Below are 16,503 nucleotides of genomic sequence, written 5' to 3'. Positions count from 1 at the left end.
TAAAATGTACTGTGCTAAAAAACACATTCTTTAGCATATTAAATATGATTTTGTAACTATAGTGAACAAAGGCAACATTTTCAAAAACTCCACTGGTCACAGACAAAGAATTTTATGAGTCCCTGAGCCCTATGCAACAATGCCAACACACTTCCTTCAGAAGTTTCATCCAACATGTACAATGGTCTGCAATGGATTTGGATGCTCTTCAGCTCTCCTACAGGTTAAACTTCAATAAAGGGAGTAATTAGATGCATTTAGCATCTGTTACAAAGCCACTAACACGATTTTTTGAAGCTTTGTACCAAGACTTGAAGTAGTATTCCTGGTCTGTCTCCAAGTTAATTAAATTGGGAGGGAAGACAAAAATGCCTTTTCCAAGTGAAATGTGTTTTGTAACTGCTTTCAGGGAAAATACTTCATGCTCTTTTCACACCTTCTCTCTTGAATCAGTATATTGTTGCCATGACCCTTGTGAAAGCCTCTATTATTGTTGCTTATCTATCCTCTAGATTCCAAGTAAATGCAGATGACCACAATGATCAGTATATTTCCAGATACCTGAGCGATGATAACCACAGTTTTTGCTTTAAGTGGTAAAAGACACTGATGTTACATGGCCGAGAACCATGTATGCTTCATAGAAACCCAGCCTCCTAATTTTCAGCTTCAAAATCAGGGCCAAGGCGACTGGCTTGCCTTTGTATGACTACTGAACATACATTTAACAACCAGACATAGATCTATCCTTTTCCACAGCTAAATGAATATACTATTTGAATTCCTTCAGCATGAAGCAACACAGACCGACATTCAACTGTAAATTCAATTAAGAGCTTTAATCAAAGCACAGACAGCAGTGAATACCACATCCAGACTCCCCTCCCTCCAAAAAAAAAGATACAAAAATACTTCAAAAGTATTTTACAAATTTACAAATTGTAAATTTTACTTTTACAAATAATATACAAATGTTTTCCACTGCAAACCATATAATACATTTCTGTGTTACAGCTATTGTCTTCTTTTAGAATTGTGTCCAGAATTGTTCTCCTCAGAACACGTTAGAGTAATTACCTCAAAAGTATAATAGATTTATTTGCAACTAGGGTAGTAACAGCTGAAGAAAATTATTCTAAAGATTCAGCTCTGGTTCTTTTGAACATCAACAAAGCAAGATTAAACACTCAAGTCAGTCAAACCTCCATGCACTGAAATTGATGCTATCATCATGCTTTGTTACTAACCTAGAGAGCACATAAGCTAATTTGAATCTCAGCATTTGGGACTGATTAACCCTCATCTTCAGATTTAGTGTTAAGAGAGATAACAGCTCTTTAACAGCTCAGATATAAGAGACAATTTATCCAGAAAAGGACAGTGTTCAGAATGTATTTTTACCCTAAGCTGGTAGTATATAGAACTCTTTACATAGAAAAAAACATCAATAATAATGGTTTAATGAAACAAAAACAAGAAACAAACAAACAAAAAAATCCAATACAAAACCAAACAAAATAAAACCCCAAATTGCTGGCTGTTTTGCAGTCTCATTGAACGACACTGTTGTTCAGCTTGGTCAACCTGCTTCATGTCTGAAGGTCCTGCAAAGAAGGAAATACTCAGAATGCACAGGAGAAACCAAACCCCAAGTATTAAAGTCACCCAGAAAACAGTAACTGACCCTGCTCATTTTGTGGCACTGGCTTAGACAGGGACTCGGTTCTCCTTGGCCCACTTTTTCATGATGCGGATAATGTATTCCACTTGAGAATTACCAGTGCTTCTCAGGAGATGCAGTACTTCCCGCAGAGTCTCTCTACAAAGGTGAAAAGCAAAAATTTAAATGAAGGTAAGAATAAACTGATAAAATAAAGAAGCACTCATGTCCAAACTATTTTGTACAAGGTGGTTTGTAGGCAGAGAGATCCATTGATCTGCAGAGTAGAAACAGGCAAAAATGCACAATAGTTTAGATACCAAGGGAAGCAAAACAGTGTCTTGTATGCAGTTGCAACAGGGAGAGACTTTTCATATATAAATCCCTACTCTTACAAGATAGTTCTCCAGAACAAAACAAACCATTTTTCTTTAATGCTACTTACTTGCTAGTCTGGGTAAGGCAACATCTAGTTTAATGCTACCAAAGCACCTTACAACTTACTAATACATAAATAGCATGGAAACAAACTTACCAATAGAACAAACCAGTATGAAACTGCAGTTTGCTAGCTACTTTACAAGAACTTGTGTGCATAGAATAAAACAGGCAAGCTATGTATATTCTACTGCATCTATTGCAGCACTTGCCAAAAGGACACTTGAAGGGTGTACTGGTTAATGAGACTATTCCAGCACAGAAGGAAATACAAAGAATGTGTGGAAGCCAAGATACACATCTTCCAGTCATGTACAAAATGGCAACTTTGGCCAGGGGAGAATGGCCATCTGGCAACACAGTAGAATATTCACAAGGGAACAGTTCTTAAATACAGCCTCACTGCTCTCTTTCTTCCGTTCAGTGAAATGGACCAAAAGCAAAATTGTCAGTAAAGCTGATTGTTTCCTTTAAGCTTTCATCAAATAAGTTCTTTTGACTGTCAGTTTTCAGAAAGTAAAGTTTAGCAAATTTTTCAGTCTCTCACTTAGTCATTGTTTAGAGAAACCACATCCTTCCTCAAGTGCTGAGTAACTGCTCTCTGATTTCTGTTCTATGAATCTTAAACTTTCATGGGACAGTTTTCCATTCTTAGGCCATCAACACAAAATGAGGACTTTTCCCTCAGGACAAATACATTGCATTTATAACTTAGATCTTACTATCATAATGACCAGTATACTTTGGCTGCCTGCATTTAGCCATTCACTGATAAGACATTCTCTACCATATATTTTCTACCTGTTGTGGAAGATGCAATTCAAATTGAACACTTTATATGGATCCACTGGCCAGAGTTTCTATTCTCCAATAGGCCAGTAAGTATTTGAAATAAATAACTGCTCCCAAAACTAAGATTAAGATTTTAGCTTACAGCTAATTGGAATTAGGAAAATTGCAAAAAAAAAAAGAACACTTACTTTGCTTCTCGGCCAGCTAAGATCATTTGAAAGACACCAACACAAGCACCTCTCTTGCCTTCCCAGTATTCAGGATTACTGTCCAGTCTCTCCAGCACATCAAATGCTTTGGCTGCGTAGTAAAACTGACGCATCTGCACAAGAAGAGAATCACTGCACATTCCTGGCTATACGACCATCTTTCGGAAAAGGATTAAAACTTTTGAGTTCAGCTTTCTGAAATCAGCAGTAAGCCACAGAAGCAATGTGCATATATTCTTCCATTTTTCTTCTGGCAGCAAGTGACAGAACAGGTACATTTCAGTTCTATGTATGGAAATGGTTGGTATTAACATTACTGCTACATGTCTTTGAAAATATAGACAAATCGCACTGTGAATTTCTATTAATTGGTTATGATCAGCACTGTTCTTCTTTCGATCATATACATTTAACAAAAGCTAACAGAGTTTCTTACCCACTTTTACTTTTTCCCCCCAAATCAGCATTAACTTTAAAGTATGAGTTGCCCTATATACAGTAATATCTACTGTACCAAAGTCCTTGATACAACATCAACTCAAATTAGAATAACAGAATCATTAAGATTGAAAAAAACCTCTAAATTAATGAAGCCCAACCACCACTAGTCCAAAACAATCCTAATATTTTAAAACACAACCTGTTTTTCTCACACAGAGATGGTCACAGAGGTGGATCTGTATGTGTTTTGGGTTAAACTCAGAGCTAAATTTTACATTTCACTGTACAGTATGAATTAAGACTTGGTGATTCTATACAAAAAATTTTTCTTCAGCATAGGAAAACTGACTACGCACCATATCTTTTCTGCCTTAGACTCTCTACTTGTAAGTGGGAACAAGGAGCAAGAGCCTTATCTATGACTGAATATTTTTCAGTTTAGCAAGCCTGAGTAGCAATGTTGTTTGTGGCTAGCATCTTTCAAGAGGAGAACACAGAAGATAAACATCCTTTGGTGGCAGGAAGCCTGTCCTTTTTTCTCAGCAGATGCAGGCTGTGGGAGTTATATTGGGATACTTAGAGAAGTATAGGTACTGCACAATGAGTAATAATTCCTTTTTCTTCAGGCACATGGTAATGTTAACCACAGGTGACTGGCAAGCACTTAAATGAATGGGAATAAAGATAGTGAGTATAAACAGACATCTCAGCTCAGAATACACTGAACAGTGATCTCTCCAAAGTGGCATCTGATGTAGTTCCATTAAGCAGATACCAATTTAAAGTCCTATTTCTACCTCACATAAAAGCAAGAATTGCTTCAATTCTTCCAAATTCTCTGCTGCTTCCCATATGAATGGATAAAATGGTATATTCCATGAAAAATAAGTTAGAAATTAGCCAGAAGTCTTGCATACTAGATTCCTCAAGCAACTGCTATCAAAACAGACAGCAGTTGGGCATCTAGCTATATCTAGTCTCAGATAGCTGTTAGCCTTGCTAAACCATATTTTTTCAGCATTCTGTTGAATGAAGTCTTGCATGACTGCTTAAGTTACAGTTATGATGGAGTCTGCAGACCGACCTCCAGTATAATACAATATTTCAGAAACAACTGGAGAATGTTACATAAATTCAACAATATACTGCAATTGCCAATTAGTGGGAGAAGTGGATGCAGCTAATATTATAGAAAGACAAGTTATACTGCATTAATTACATAGCTTTTGAAATGAAATTCCTTGCTCATTTGTGGCCATGTGTAGCCATAAATACCCTGAAAAAATTTAGGCAATTTTTAAGAGCTTTAGGTAAATCCAAAGCATGGAGCTGCCTCTCCTATAGTACACAATATGGTTTTGAGAAGAATTTAGTAGAAGTAATCAACTGATAAAAGTGAGACTTAATATAGCCTAGAGACAAATTTTACGTAAGATATGATTTTCAGCTTGCTTTGATAAATTGCAGCCAGGGGAAATACGAGAGGTGACAGCCACCTGTTTGAGCAAAAAAAGAGCAGACTGTGCCTGACTAATCTGGTGGCCTTCTACGACAGAGTGACAGCACTGGTAGACAAAAGAAGGGAACTGACGTATCCCTGTCTTGATCTTTGACAAGGTTCCATACCACAAGGCCAAGTGCAAACTGCTGATGCTCAGAAGGTTAGAACATCATATGAAGAAAGGTTGAGGAAGATGGCTTACTTAGCCTGGAGAAGAGAAAGATCCATAGAACCTCACTGCGGCTTTGCAGTACTTGAGGGGAGCTTAGAAGCAGGAGGGAGACTGACTTTTTACATGGTCTGATAGTGATAGGACAAGGGGCAATGGCTTTTAACTAAAAGAGGGGAGATTTAGGTTAGGAGTTAGGCAGAAATTCTTTACTCAGAGTGGAAAGGCACTGGCACAAGCTGCCCAGAGAAGCTGAGGGTGTCCCATCCCTGGAAGCATTCAAGGCCAGGCTGGATGGTGTCCTGGGCAGCCTGAGCTGGTGGGTGGCAGCCCTGCCCACAACTAGCACAGCTAGGTTGGAACAAGATGATCATTAAGGTCCCTATCTAAGCCATTCTATGGTGAATGAAATGCTTAGAGAGTATCCTTTTCGTTTTAGAGGAACGCTTACAAGACCACAAAGTTGATTTTCTGATTTACAGTTATGAGTTGTTTAGGATTTTGAGAAATGTTACTTTGTCAAATGAAATAGCAAAAAAGAATGTTATAGAGAGCATGCAGGTATTGCTGCTCTTTGGAAAGCTTGGTTGAACTGAGTATTTTTTAAAGGTTTTCAACAAGACTCAGTTCACTGTCCTCTATGACGCCAAGTTTGGTCACTGTATTTCTAATAAGCCTACACTAACAGCAACTAACTCTTATTCGCTCACTTAAATTAGGAGTCTTCACTGAACAAATTCCTCAAGAATTGCACCCATTCTGCTTTTCTCACATCTGCCTTAAAGCAGTGAACTATTCTGTTTTCCAATCATAGATCATTTTTTCTTTCTTCTATGGCATCATTTACAACCCTCTCAAACCAGCAGGTCCCTACATTCATCCTGCAGACAAAGCTCACATTTTCTATTACGCATTTTGCAGAACAGGATCAAACTTGAATCCGAGCTAAGTCTCCTTGTGTAGAAACACCATCTGAAGAATTAGATATTAGGAATTGAGACAGAACTGTAATCAGCTTCCCATGTTCTCTTCACTACTAACACAGCATTTTATGAACTATAAAGTGTGGAATAAACTATTGTTATCAAGAGATCATGCAGTAGTTTGCTGGTATTTTAGTTACTGGATTATCTACCAAGAAGACCCATAGGTTAAAATGCTGACTAAGCCTTGCCAATTTATCTACATTAATAACCATACCCCTGTTATAAGTGGAAGTTCAATACTAATGACAAAGATGAGAAGAATTAATTAAAAAAAAAAAAAAAAAAGGTTGTTAATGCAATTGCCTAATTAACATGCTGTACACTAAATTCCAAAGCATCCAGATGCAGAATCATGGAAAAGCTCTGATCCAGCTTTTTTTTTTTTTTTTAAAAGAAGACTCACTTTGTAGCAATCATTTGCAATGAGCTGCAATAGGTTAAAGGATTCTGCTGAGGTCTCCATCTTCAGATAGAGCTTCCAGGCCAACTGTGGTTTCTTATTCATAATATCTGTAATAATGACAAAAACTTGGGATCATTAAAAGAACCTGCCATGCACAATACTCAGTGCAAAGGTGGAATAAATGTTTCTGAATTTCATTGTCAATGTAAATGCATTCCTTGCCCTGTAAGCATGAAGTTGGGAAGAGAAATGCATCCTTATCCTTTCCCTTCCTAGTGATAACAGCAATTCATCAGAGAACATTAATAATTATGGAGTATACATCTCACTTTGTATTTCACAGGTATGGCAACAAGCACAGCTCATATGATTTCAGAAGTGAATAAGCAATAAAACAAAGTATTATAGAAGGTTTTTATGCAGGACAATTAACTGGGCAATCAATTTAGATGTTGAAATTTAGTATTTTGTGTTCTTATGCACTTAAAGATTTTAACGTGCTGAAATAAGGTCTTTGATAATTGGTGCCCACCTCAATCTAAACAATGAATTCCCATGGTTCACGGAAAACCAAAGGACTGATAGAATAAAACAAAAGCTCCTATATCCTACAGGCATAATAAAATGTGTCATTATGATCTACTAGAAAAAAAAAGAGTCCAAATTCCTGAGATTTCATCCTAGTTTTAAATCTTAATTTATGACTGGGAATTTTCATTGGCTTTCAAGCTGTTCATACACAATTTGAAACAAAAGAAACCAAATCTTCCATCTCAGCCAGTGAAAATGTCTATTAGCACATTTGAATATAAAGAATTCTAAAAATTGATTTTATGAAGATAAGGACCACGCTGTTAATGTGAGGCTTACATTGTTACTTCTGGACACATCGAGTACTAGGAGAAAAGAAAAGGAAGTATTTCTTTCTTTTTTGTGTCCCATCAGCTACTCACAGAGTAGATGGTTGCTTGTACATGGAGAACTCTCTTGCTTTTTCAAAAGAGGGATTGTTCAGCTTTTCATATTTGTTCCCACTGTGCCAATACATATGTTGCAGTAGAATGAGCAGGAATCATCAACAATAAGCAGCCAATATAAAAACACAGGATGTTCTTATTTAGGAAGCAGTATAAAGTTTCATCAGCTCTGGATAACATAGGCAACAGCAAACAGCCAGGACCTAATTTCCACATACAAACCCATCTACCTGGAGAAATGGACTACTGTGCTCATTCAATGGCTTTTTACCTCCTCTTCAGGAAGAATTTGATGTAAATGGAGCAACAACCTCAAACAAAAAACCTTATTGTCTAGCTTCCAAAAAAAGATGCATCTTCAGTGCTTTCTTTCCTTTGGAGATATTTCAGGATTGAACTGTGTATGACTCAAGACCTAATCATGCTCTGACATAAATGAATTAGAATGCCCTGTAATCTCCTTTCAGCTTTTATCCAGAAGGATATAATAGTAATTTATAAACTCGACACAAAAAGATCAGTATACTCTGAATCAATGAATCAATGAACAGTTCCTTATGCAAAAAATTCTAGAAGCTGTTTGGAATGAAAAATGAAAAATTTAACATAGTTATGAAGAATATAGCACCTCTACTGAAACTTCAGGAGGAGTTCAGAACGCTGAGGCACACCTGAGAATAAACAGCAACTTTTATGAAATTGCCACAAAATTTATAATTGATATTATAGTGTTAATTCTACCTCTTGTAGAAAAGTTTGTGTATTCAGAGTACTGCACTTCCAGAGGAATGTCAAAGAACTACTGTAGCACAAAATCAAAAGGATGAACAGTCTACTGAACAAGCATGAATTCCCTTAGCCATGGGAGTACATGGAATTGTACAGACCCTTGTGTCTGACCCAGTATTGCTGCTCCTATTTTATGTTTTACTCTGAACATTTTAAAGTTTTAATGCAGTCTTTCAAGACAGGAAATCCTCACTCAAGCAACTGAGTAGACAATTGAGAAGAAAAATGTTTGCTGGTTAGGACAAAACTGCATGGACGGAACCATAACAGCATTGAAGCTGTAACTGCTTAGTGAAGCCAGACATATGAAAGGTGCAACAACCACCTACACTATAATGAGTGCACAGCTTTTCACTTTTAAAGTCCTGAATCCACCTACAACATTACATTCAATTAGGAAAGCGGATTGCCAAGACTGATGCAATAGAGGAGGATCTGTATTCTGTTGAGAGTAAAGTGACTCACAGCAGCGAGCCAGCCAGCTAAGGTAAACAAAATCATTCTTTATCTTCTCACTCTGGATCAAAAGGAACACCTGCAGGAAGAAGGAAAATAAAAGATTATATATATGCACGTACTTTTAAACAAACACAAAGCAGACCTGCCTAGTTTCAACATGCAGGTAAGGCTTAAGCCATGCAACAATGGCTTCATGAGAAGACTGAGTTTGCAACTGTAGTACAGCGGCATATTGCTATGTTGGGTAGGTGGAGGACTGAAATAGTGCAGTGCTTATCAAGGGACTGCTGCAGCTTCGAAATGCCAAGCTGTGCAGAGGGTGTGGACTACTCTGAACAAGTGCCAATAAGTGGCCATGAAACTCAGAGAGCACAAAGGAACACTGGGCCTGTGGGAAAAAGTATTTGGAACTTGTTTGTTTAGAAAGCAATGCATGCAATTTAATTAGCATCATCCTGAAATACCAGAAGTTTCACTGTATATACGAGTCTTTCTTCCCCATATGTGTCAGAGTTCATTTTAGGTGAGCAAGAAGCCTTTTCTTACCCTTTTGCTTTCAGTAAGGTTCTGAGGCAAAACATTAGTCTTTTGTAACTTACTTACATGCAAACACAGGCTTATTACATTCTGCATCTAAAGGGGTATGTGTGGCAGAAGTGATGCATTTTGAAATGTACTCTGGCTTTATGCACAGAAAAAAAAAACCCGACAACTATGTATGCCTTTTTGCAGGTGTATCTGGGACGATACTTGGGATGCTTCTGGCAAAAAAAAAATAAAAATCTTTAAAGGAACAGATGTAATATGTACTGAAATTGTGAGTTCCACAGAAATAAAGAGCTCTGTTGCGAAGAGACTCAAAGAGTTAGAAAAAATTAGAAAGGAGAAAACCAAAAAACAAAACAAAACTAAACCTGTATGATCCACTCCAGACTATCTGTTCTATTTTTTTCTGGTTTGTATTCTGATAGCCTTGGGGAAAACATAGCTTCCATTTTCATAATAGCTATTTGCTTCTGCATATTTTTGCTGTAATTAAGTTTCTACTGCACATAGACAAAAAAAAAATGCTCTGTGTAGAAGTTAATCTCTTCCAGCTGTATCTGGATGCTGCTGAATAAGATAGTGAGCACTTCCTCTTCTCCTCCCACATCTCCCCAAGGAAGAAAATGTGTTTTTTGTTGTTGCATGCTTTTTTTTTTTAAACACAAATTTCTAGGGACACCTAGCAGCTCTTAACTATACAGTGTCTTTTACTCAGAATGCTCTTGTCGGGAACAATAGAACTGCCTGAGATCCCAGACAAAGTGTAGGAAATCTAATTAAGAAGGCATTCTTTGATCAATTAGAGAGAGCTGCAAGCACTCTTGTGACGCACCGCAAGCTGCATGACTCTCCATACACCTCGTATTACAAGATTAGCAAGATAATCTTTTTTGAACAGTGTTCACTGTGAGTTTCAGTTCCTTTACGAATGTTCCACACAGTCTAATTACTGGCAACCAAAATTAAGGTGTAGATGGAAAAAAAAAAGAAGAAAAAAAGGAAGAAAACAGGAGTACGAGGGAAACATTGCTATTGTCATTTTTTAAAGAAAGTAAAAACATACCTCTTCAGCTTCACTAAAAAGGCCCATGGAAGCTTTGGCTTGGGCGTAGTTGAAGTTAAAAGTGTCATCATTGTAAAAGTAACTCTGGTAAAAAAAAGCCACACAAAAAGAAAGAAAAAAACTCAAATGGCGTAATAAGATTAAAAATAACATCCCACCCCAACTCTGAGTCAACAACAATCAAGAACAACAGGAAGGATAAAAGAAAAACCCACATTATGAACATACGACATTTATAAGCAGTGGGTAGAAAATTATGGACTGGATTTCCATCCTATATTTGTGACTACAAACACAGCTGGAACATTCCACAGTATTAACCATGAGATATCTGGAAAATACTCCATGCTCTAAATTGCAGTGGCAGCTTTTATGGGCGTAATTTTCACTTCGGTCATGTGAAGACATGCTGTGCTGCCATGGTCTCTTTCACCTCCCAAACACTTACTTCACCACGAGAGCACTAAATAAGTAGCTGACTCCCTAAAGGCTTAAGGAGATGAACAGTTTGTTTTTCCAAGACTACTCAAGAAGTTCAACAAGACATCCTGTGGATCTGGTTATGTGACAGATGCTAATCTGAAACACTGGATCACATGAAAGAGGTGGAGATGCCGTGCCAGGCTGTAGCCAGAGAGCATACGTTGTAATAGGGCTTTCCTAAGCTCAAGACTTGCTTACAGGGAACCCTTCTCTTAATGCAGTACTAAGCTGTTCTCTCCTGTGATATCAGACAGGACACACTTGGTTAATGAGAAATCAGGTTCATCTGGCTGCATCTCTTCTGAAACACTGCATAGGCCAAAGCAGGAAATAAATTTCTAGATACAGATTAGCCTGATGTTTGGATTTGACCCAAAGAGCTTAGATTTGATCATAGTCAGATGTCCAGATTAAAGTATAATTAAAATGACCAAAGTTAGCTGAGGATATTCTGCATTCGGTACTGTCACCACACTGCCTCACAGGCAGATCTGATACAGGTAAACTGGATCACAATACCATAGCAACAAGCAGGAATGAGACTGAGGATCTCTGCCAAGCAGAGGTACAGTGCTTGTGAAAGAACCTAGGAAAAAATGAGGATGGTTTATCCGGTGTCCATGGTTATCACAAGGAAAGCTTTCTGGGTACACAAAAGCAAATTGCTGGAAAAATAATGTTTTTCCTTATATAGCATCTATAAGAGAAACAGTATATTAGGAAGATTAGCTAACTTTGGTTTGCTCCCTCATTAAGAGTGAGGAGGAAGTGAAAAGCATAGCTAGGACTGTATAAAGATATGTAAAGCAAGGGACAAGACCCTTTGCCAGGGCTCTCTGTCTTCTGTCTTTATGCAGAGACGCTTGAGGAGCCTCATCCCTTCCCTGTCACAGGCAGTCACAAAGACCCAGCCCACCCACATAGATCTAGCCACCACCTTGAGAGAAGAGGTGAGAAGTTGTCAGCAGTTGCCAGATGTCTAGCTTTCACCTAAATAATCTATGCTAAGGTCCAAAGGAGCTGGCAAATACAGCAAGCTATGTGAATGCACGAGGATGAACCAATTGGGGGAATCTCAAACTAAGTCTGTGCAAACATTTCAGTACCCTTAGGATGAATTAACTGGTTTCACCAAATGAGAATTACAACACTTCACTGTATTTTTCCTCAATGATAGTTTTGTGTGAATCAGCACAAGTCTCAGGTTAAGCAAAGCTGGTAAGCAAGATGCTGGTTTTACTGCATGAATAGCTCCTTCTGTTCAAATACCCTCCATTGTATTTTTGAATTAAAACTGAAAAGAAGCTCTGTCAGCAACCAAACTCAAAAACTGTCATTCTATCTTGGCTGTATTAATGCCAGAGACCAGAACTGCTGCAAAAACAAGACTAGTAGAAATGGACCCGTTTTGCAAGATATTCAGGGCAGCTACACGGTTTTGGTTTTTTTTCAGTCATTGGACTTCACTCTTTTGTGGTCTTTTTACTGGCCTTCACTCTTTGTATTAAACTGTGCTCTGAGTGACATTTATTCCAGTGAGGCGCTCAGATACTCAGCTGAACAACGAAGCATTCGTTGTGGCCAGAACTCAGCTGAGCTTGAATTATCTTGTCTTCTCAGATGATCTTCAGTGCTACGTCATTCCCAGAGCAGCTGGTCATACATTTATAATAAGTGTCCTTTGAGACACTCTCATGCCTTAAGGTTTTTTAATCAATCATAGATGAAGGTGGTATTTCCCATAACTGTGATGCAAACATGTCTTCAGAGAGTGCACAGCTCTACATAAAGAGTAGCAGAGATTTTACTGAAGTTTATTTCTGTCAATCAGAAAACAAAAAGGTGACTGAAAAGCCACCTAATCCTGCTCTGTAAAATGGTACAAGAACTACTTGCATTCCCATGGCCTAACTAAATCTGACCAGTGGCTAGATTCTGCTAGAACTGATGAGTATCATCTACCCTCAAATGGACCGTGCAAGGAAAGCAGTAGTAGGCAGAAGGCATCTGTCCTTAGTCCTTGCTTTTTATCAGCACCATTATGCCTGAGTGCCAGTATCTATAAACCCTTCCAAGAACTTAACAGATACATTTTTTACTAGGCTTGATCATTTTGATACAATCTATAAACCCTTCCAAAACCTTGCAACTCAAGGATGAGCCATGACAATAAGTTTGATAAACCATATGCTTTAAGGGACAAAATTAATTTGCTTAGAAAAGATGTTGTGAGTTTACTGTAATTCCAGCAAGCCATATATTGTTTTCAATACAGATCAAATACAGGTTTCAAATCTACCTGGTTTATTCTAATCTTCATTTTGTATCACTTTGGTTTCTTACCAATCTTCATTATGACTAATTTCAGTTTCTTACATTTCTATAGCAAATAATACCTATCTTCTAAATCTCTTAAGACAGTATTTCAATTTCTAAGAATTCCCTGAATTCCTTTTCTTTCTGTATTGCAGAAGGGAGGGTCCCAAATATTTCAAATAAGAGTAAATTGTATACCACCATGCAACTAAATGCATCAATTGTTTTGCTATTGACCTTTCTTTTCTAGCTTAATATTTTGTTTAATTCTTATAACACATTCACTTTACAATCGTGAAAACTGAAGGAATGCTAAGAAAGGTTATCTTTGCCTAAAAATGTTTCAAAACAGGGATGTGGTTAAAAATAGGCATGGACAACACTGTTCCTGTATGTAGAATATACTGCTGTACACTCTTCTTCTCTGATGATTGATTCTGGCAAACTACTATTATGAATGGAAAAGTTCAGTTGCAAACAAAGATCCACTTACATATAACATGTAACAGTAGTTTTCATACTTTCAGTAGAACAGCTAATTTAAAACAAAAAAAAAACACCAAAAACACTGAATATTTTGTTCTTCCTTTTTTTCCCGTTCAGACTTTCTTTCCAACCTTTTCTATACCATTTTCCTTTATACCCTCACAAACAGAACTGCCTCACCAAATGCCCTCAGTTTAGTACTTCTCTTATCTCATGACTTTGTCCTATCCATTCATTGCCCTATTGCCCACTTTCACCCTCTTAATTTCTGTTTAGCGTCTTGCTCACTTCTGACACTTTCCTTTACAAATGCTAACCACGCTTTACTTTCCAATATTAATGATTACTCCTTTTGCCTCCCCAGATGCTAGTATACTCTCTTTTCTAAGCTTTCCCGTATACACTGACAGTGATGATTAATCTCATTTAACTTTGGCCTTTCCAGGTTAGAACTAGTTGTTAAAGAGCTGTGCATATCTTTGTGGTGACTCATTCCGTTTAAGATAACTATAAGAAATACACGAGATGAATTCTCCTCTTAAAGTTGTCATATGTCCATATTGGCTATATGCTGACACAAGATGATCAGTTTCAACTAGAAATCTAACTCTTAGATGGCCTAAGTTAAGCAAATCTCACTGATAGTTTCTACTGCTCCTTTTCTTCAATTAAATACACACTTCAATTTAGGGTAATAGGTATCTTTTCATCCCACTATAGTGGAGCCATTCCACTTGCTACAGCCACTTGGGATTTCCTCATTGACCTCGCCCCTGATATAGTTTAAAAACATCACACTTCTGTCATACTTCACCCATGCTTTGGCATGATTACAACCACACACGTAATCCTTAGGTCTCCCCTCCCTTAGAACATCATAGCTCTCTTCCCATCTAGTGCATTTCCCACATTGCTTCTTTTCAGATTCTCATTCCTCTTCTTATCAAATACAGATTTCTTACTACTCTTGTATACAATCACTGGAACAAGACTGCAATTTGGGGACATCTCATTGTGGCCTTCCAGTACTTGAAGGGAACATATAAACAGGAGCGAGAATGGCCGTTTACAAGAATGAATTGTGATAGGCCAAGGGGGAATGCTTTTAAATTGAGACAGGGAAGGTTTAGGTTAGATATGAGGAGGAAGTTTTTAACTCAGAGGGTGGTGATGCACTGGAACAGGTTGCCCAAGGAGGCTGTGGATGCCCCATACCTGGAGGCATTCAAGGCCAGGCTGGATGTGGCTCTGGGCAGCCTGGTCTGCTGGTTGGCGACCCTGCACATAGCAGGGGGTTGAAACTAGATGATCACTGTGGTCCTTTTCAACCCAGGCCATTCTGTCATTCTATGATCAGACTACAACCTATCTCTGGACCCTCACATCTGATTTATAAGTAAATAACTGTAAGTTACAGTCATTTCAATCCATTGAATGCAAGAGATGTGACAGCATTGCATTTTCGTAACTGTAAATTCCTCTCACTTTGAAAAATGCAATGCTACTTACAGGATGCCGCTCAAATTGTTTCTGTAAAAATAGCACTCTTAGCTTTCTGCTTTGGTAATACTGCCCTATCTTAACCCATCAGTGACTGCTTTCTCTTTAAAATTCAAGCTTTATTACTTCCACGATCCTTCTTGTCTTATCTTCCTTACACACTCATGCTCATCATACTTGCGTTCCAAGTTAACTAGTGACAAAAATCTCCATCACTCATTTGATAAATATTTAAACAAACATTTGTTTTTTAGTTCCACACTGATACAAATTAGTTAATTGCTATTTGTTAATATTTTGTTTAATTCTTAGTTAGATAGTTAATAGCTAACTTTCTCTTCTCTTGTGATGCCACCAGGAAGTCTGATACTGGTTAAATTGTAGGTTGAAACCATCTTGTCCACCATGCTGCACAATGCTACCTTATGAACTGCTCCCATACATTTGGATCCATTTCCTGTATTGACCAACTATGTAGCACTGTTCTGCATCTTCTTCTGTCTTATGCAGTATAGCATAATTCCACAGGTAGTGATTCTATGTATTATATTACTACCAGTGCTACATAATAATACTAACCTTGACTGAGTTGAGGTAAATCAGGACATTAGCAAACTGTCTAAGAAGAAAGAAGCAGGAGGCCATGCACTGTCTCCCTGGAATGGTATCTGAAATTCAAAAGAGAAACACAGATTAGTAGAATTTAAAAATTACGTGGTAATGGAGGTCGCTGCCAAGATTGCTGGCAGCTATGAAAGCAACTAACTTCTAAAAATAATGTAACTTGCCTTTTCAGGCAAAGCAGTACACTGGAGGTTAGAAAAGCTATTAGATCATCTTGTCAACTTTCTCTACAGCATACAATAACTATCACAGATTGTATTCAAAAGCACATTCTACAGAAATAAATTGCTTAAGCAATAGGACTTTTTCCATGACAAAATCCACGCAGCATTGTTTTACTACGAATTATTCTTACTTTTAGGAAACAACATTTGATCTGAGTTTGTTATTCTGACCTCATACTCTTTTGCTTTAGAATTACACTCTTCAGTTATCTCAGACAAAGCAGCTCTATATATTCTGATTTTAGTTCCAGTAAGAGAGCAAACTTCAGACACCAAGAACATTACCAAAAAAGTTTCAATACATGCACAAGTTAAAATACAGCAAGAATGTTATTTTTCACACAGTTGGGTTACTACATTGCTCACAAGTGATAATGTCATAAATAAGCTGGGCAGATAAGCGCAAATGAGTGCCAGTAGGATCTTTTTTTAAGAGT

General features: G+C 37.6%; 1 protein-coding gene across 1 annotated transcript in view; it reads right to left on the bottom strand.

The window, feature by feature from the left end:
* Nucleotides 1-818: 818 nt before the first annotated feature.
* The window catches only part of TTC26 (tetratricopeptide repeat domain 26), a 44,243-nt gene continuing 28,558 nt past the window's right edge, over nucleotides 819-16,503 (bottom strand). Inside the window, exons 13-19 of the mRNA XM_042816025.1 lie at nucleotides 15,798-15,886; nucleotides 10,434-10,517; nucleotides 8,831-8,900; nucleotides 6,600-6,706; nucleotides 3,079-3,212; nucleotides 1,685-1,819; nucleotides 819-1,604 (exon numbers count right to left, since the gene is read on the bottom strand). Of these exons, the coding sequence (XP_042671959.1) occupies nucleotides 1,708-1,819; nucleotides 3,079-3,212; nucleotides 6,600-6,706; nucleotides 8,831-8,900; nucleotides 10,434-10,517; nucleotides 15,798-15,886 (596 nt within the window). The 3' untranslated portion in view covers nucleotides 819-1,604; nucleotides 1,685-1,707. The remainder of the gene's footprint in view (nucleotides 1,605-1,684; nucleotides 1,820-3,078; nucleotides 3,213-6,599; nucleotides 6,707-8,830; nucleotides 8,901-10,433; nucleotides 10,518-15,797; nucleotides 15,887-16,503) is intronic.

Source organism: Centrocercus urophasianus, unplaced genomic scaffold, assembly GCF_019232065.1.
Source record: "Centrocercus urophasianus isolate 14NV4802_14NV808 unplaced genomic scaffold, USGS_Curo_1.0 seq_15, whole genome shotgun sequence".
Classification (NCBI taxonomy): Eukaryota; Metazoa; Chordata; class Aves; order Galliformes; family Phasianidae; genus Centrocercus; species Centrocercus urophasianus.
The sequence above is the reverse complement of the archived record's forward strand: the minus strand, read 5'-3'. Positions and strand labels throughout refer to the sequence as shown.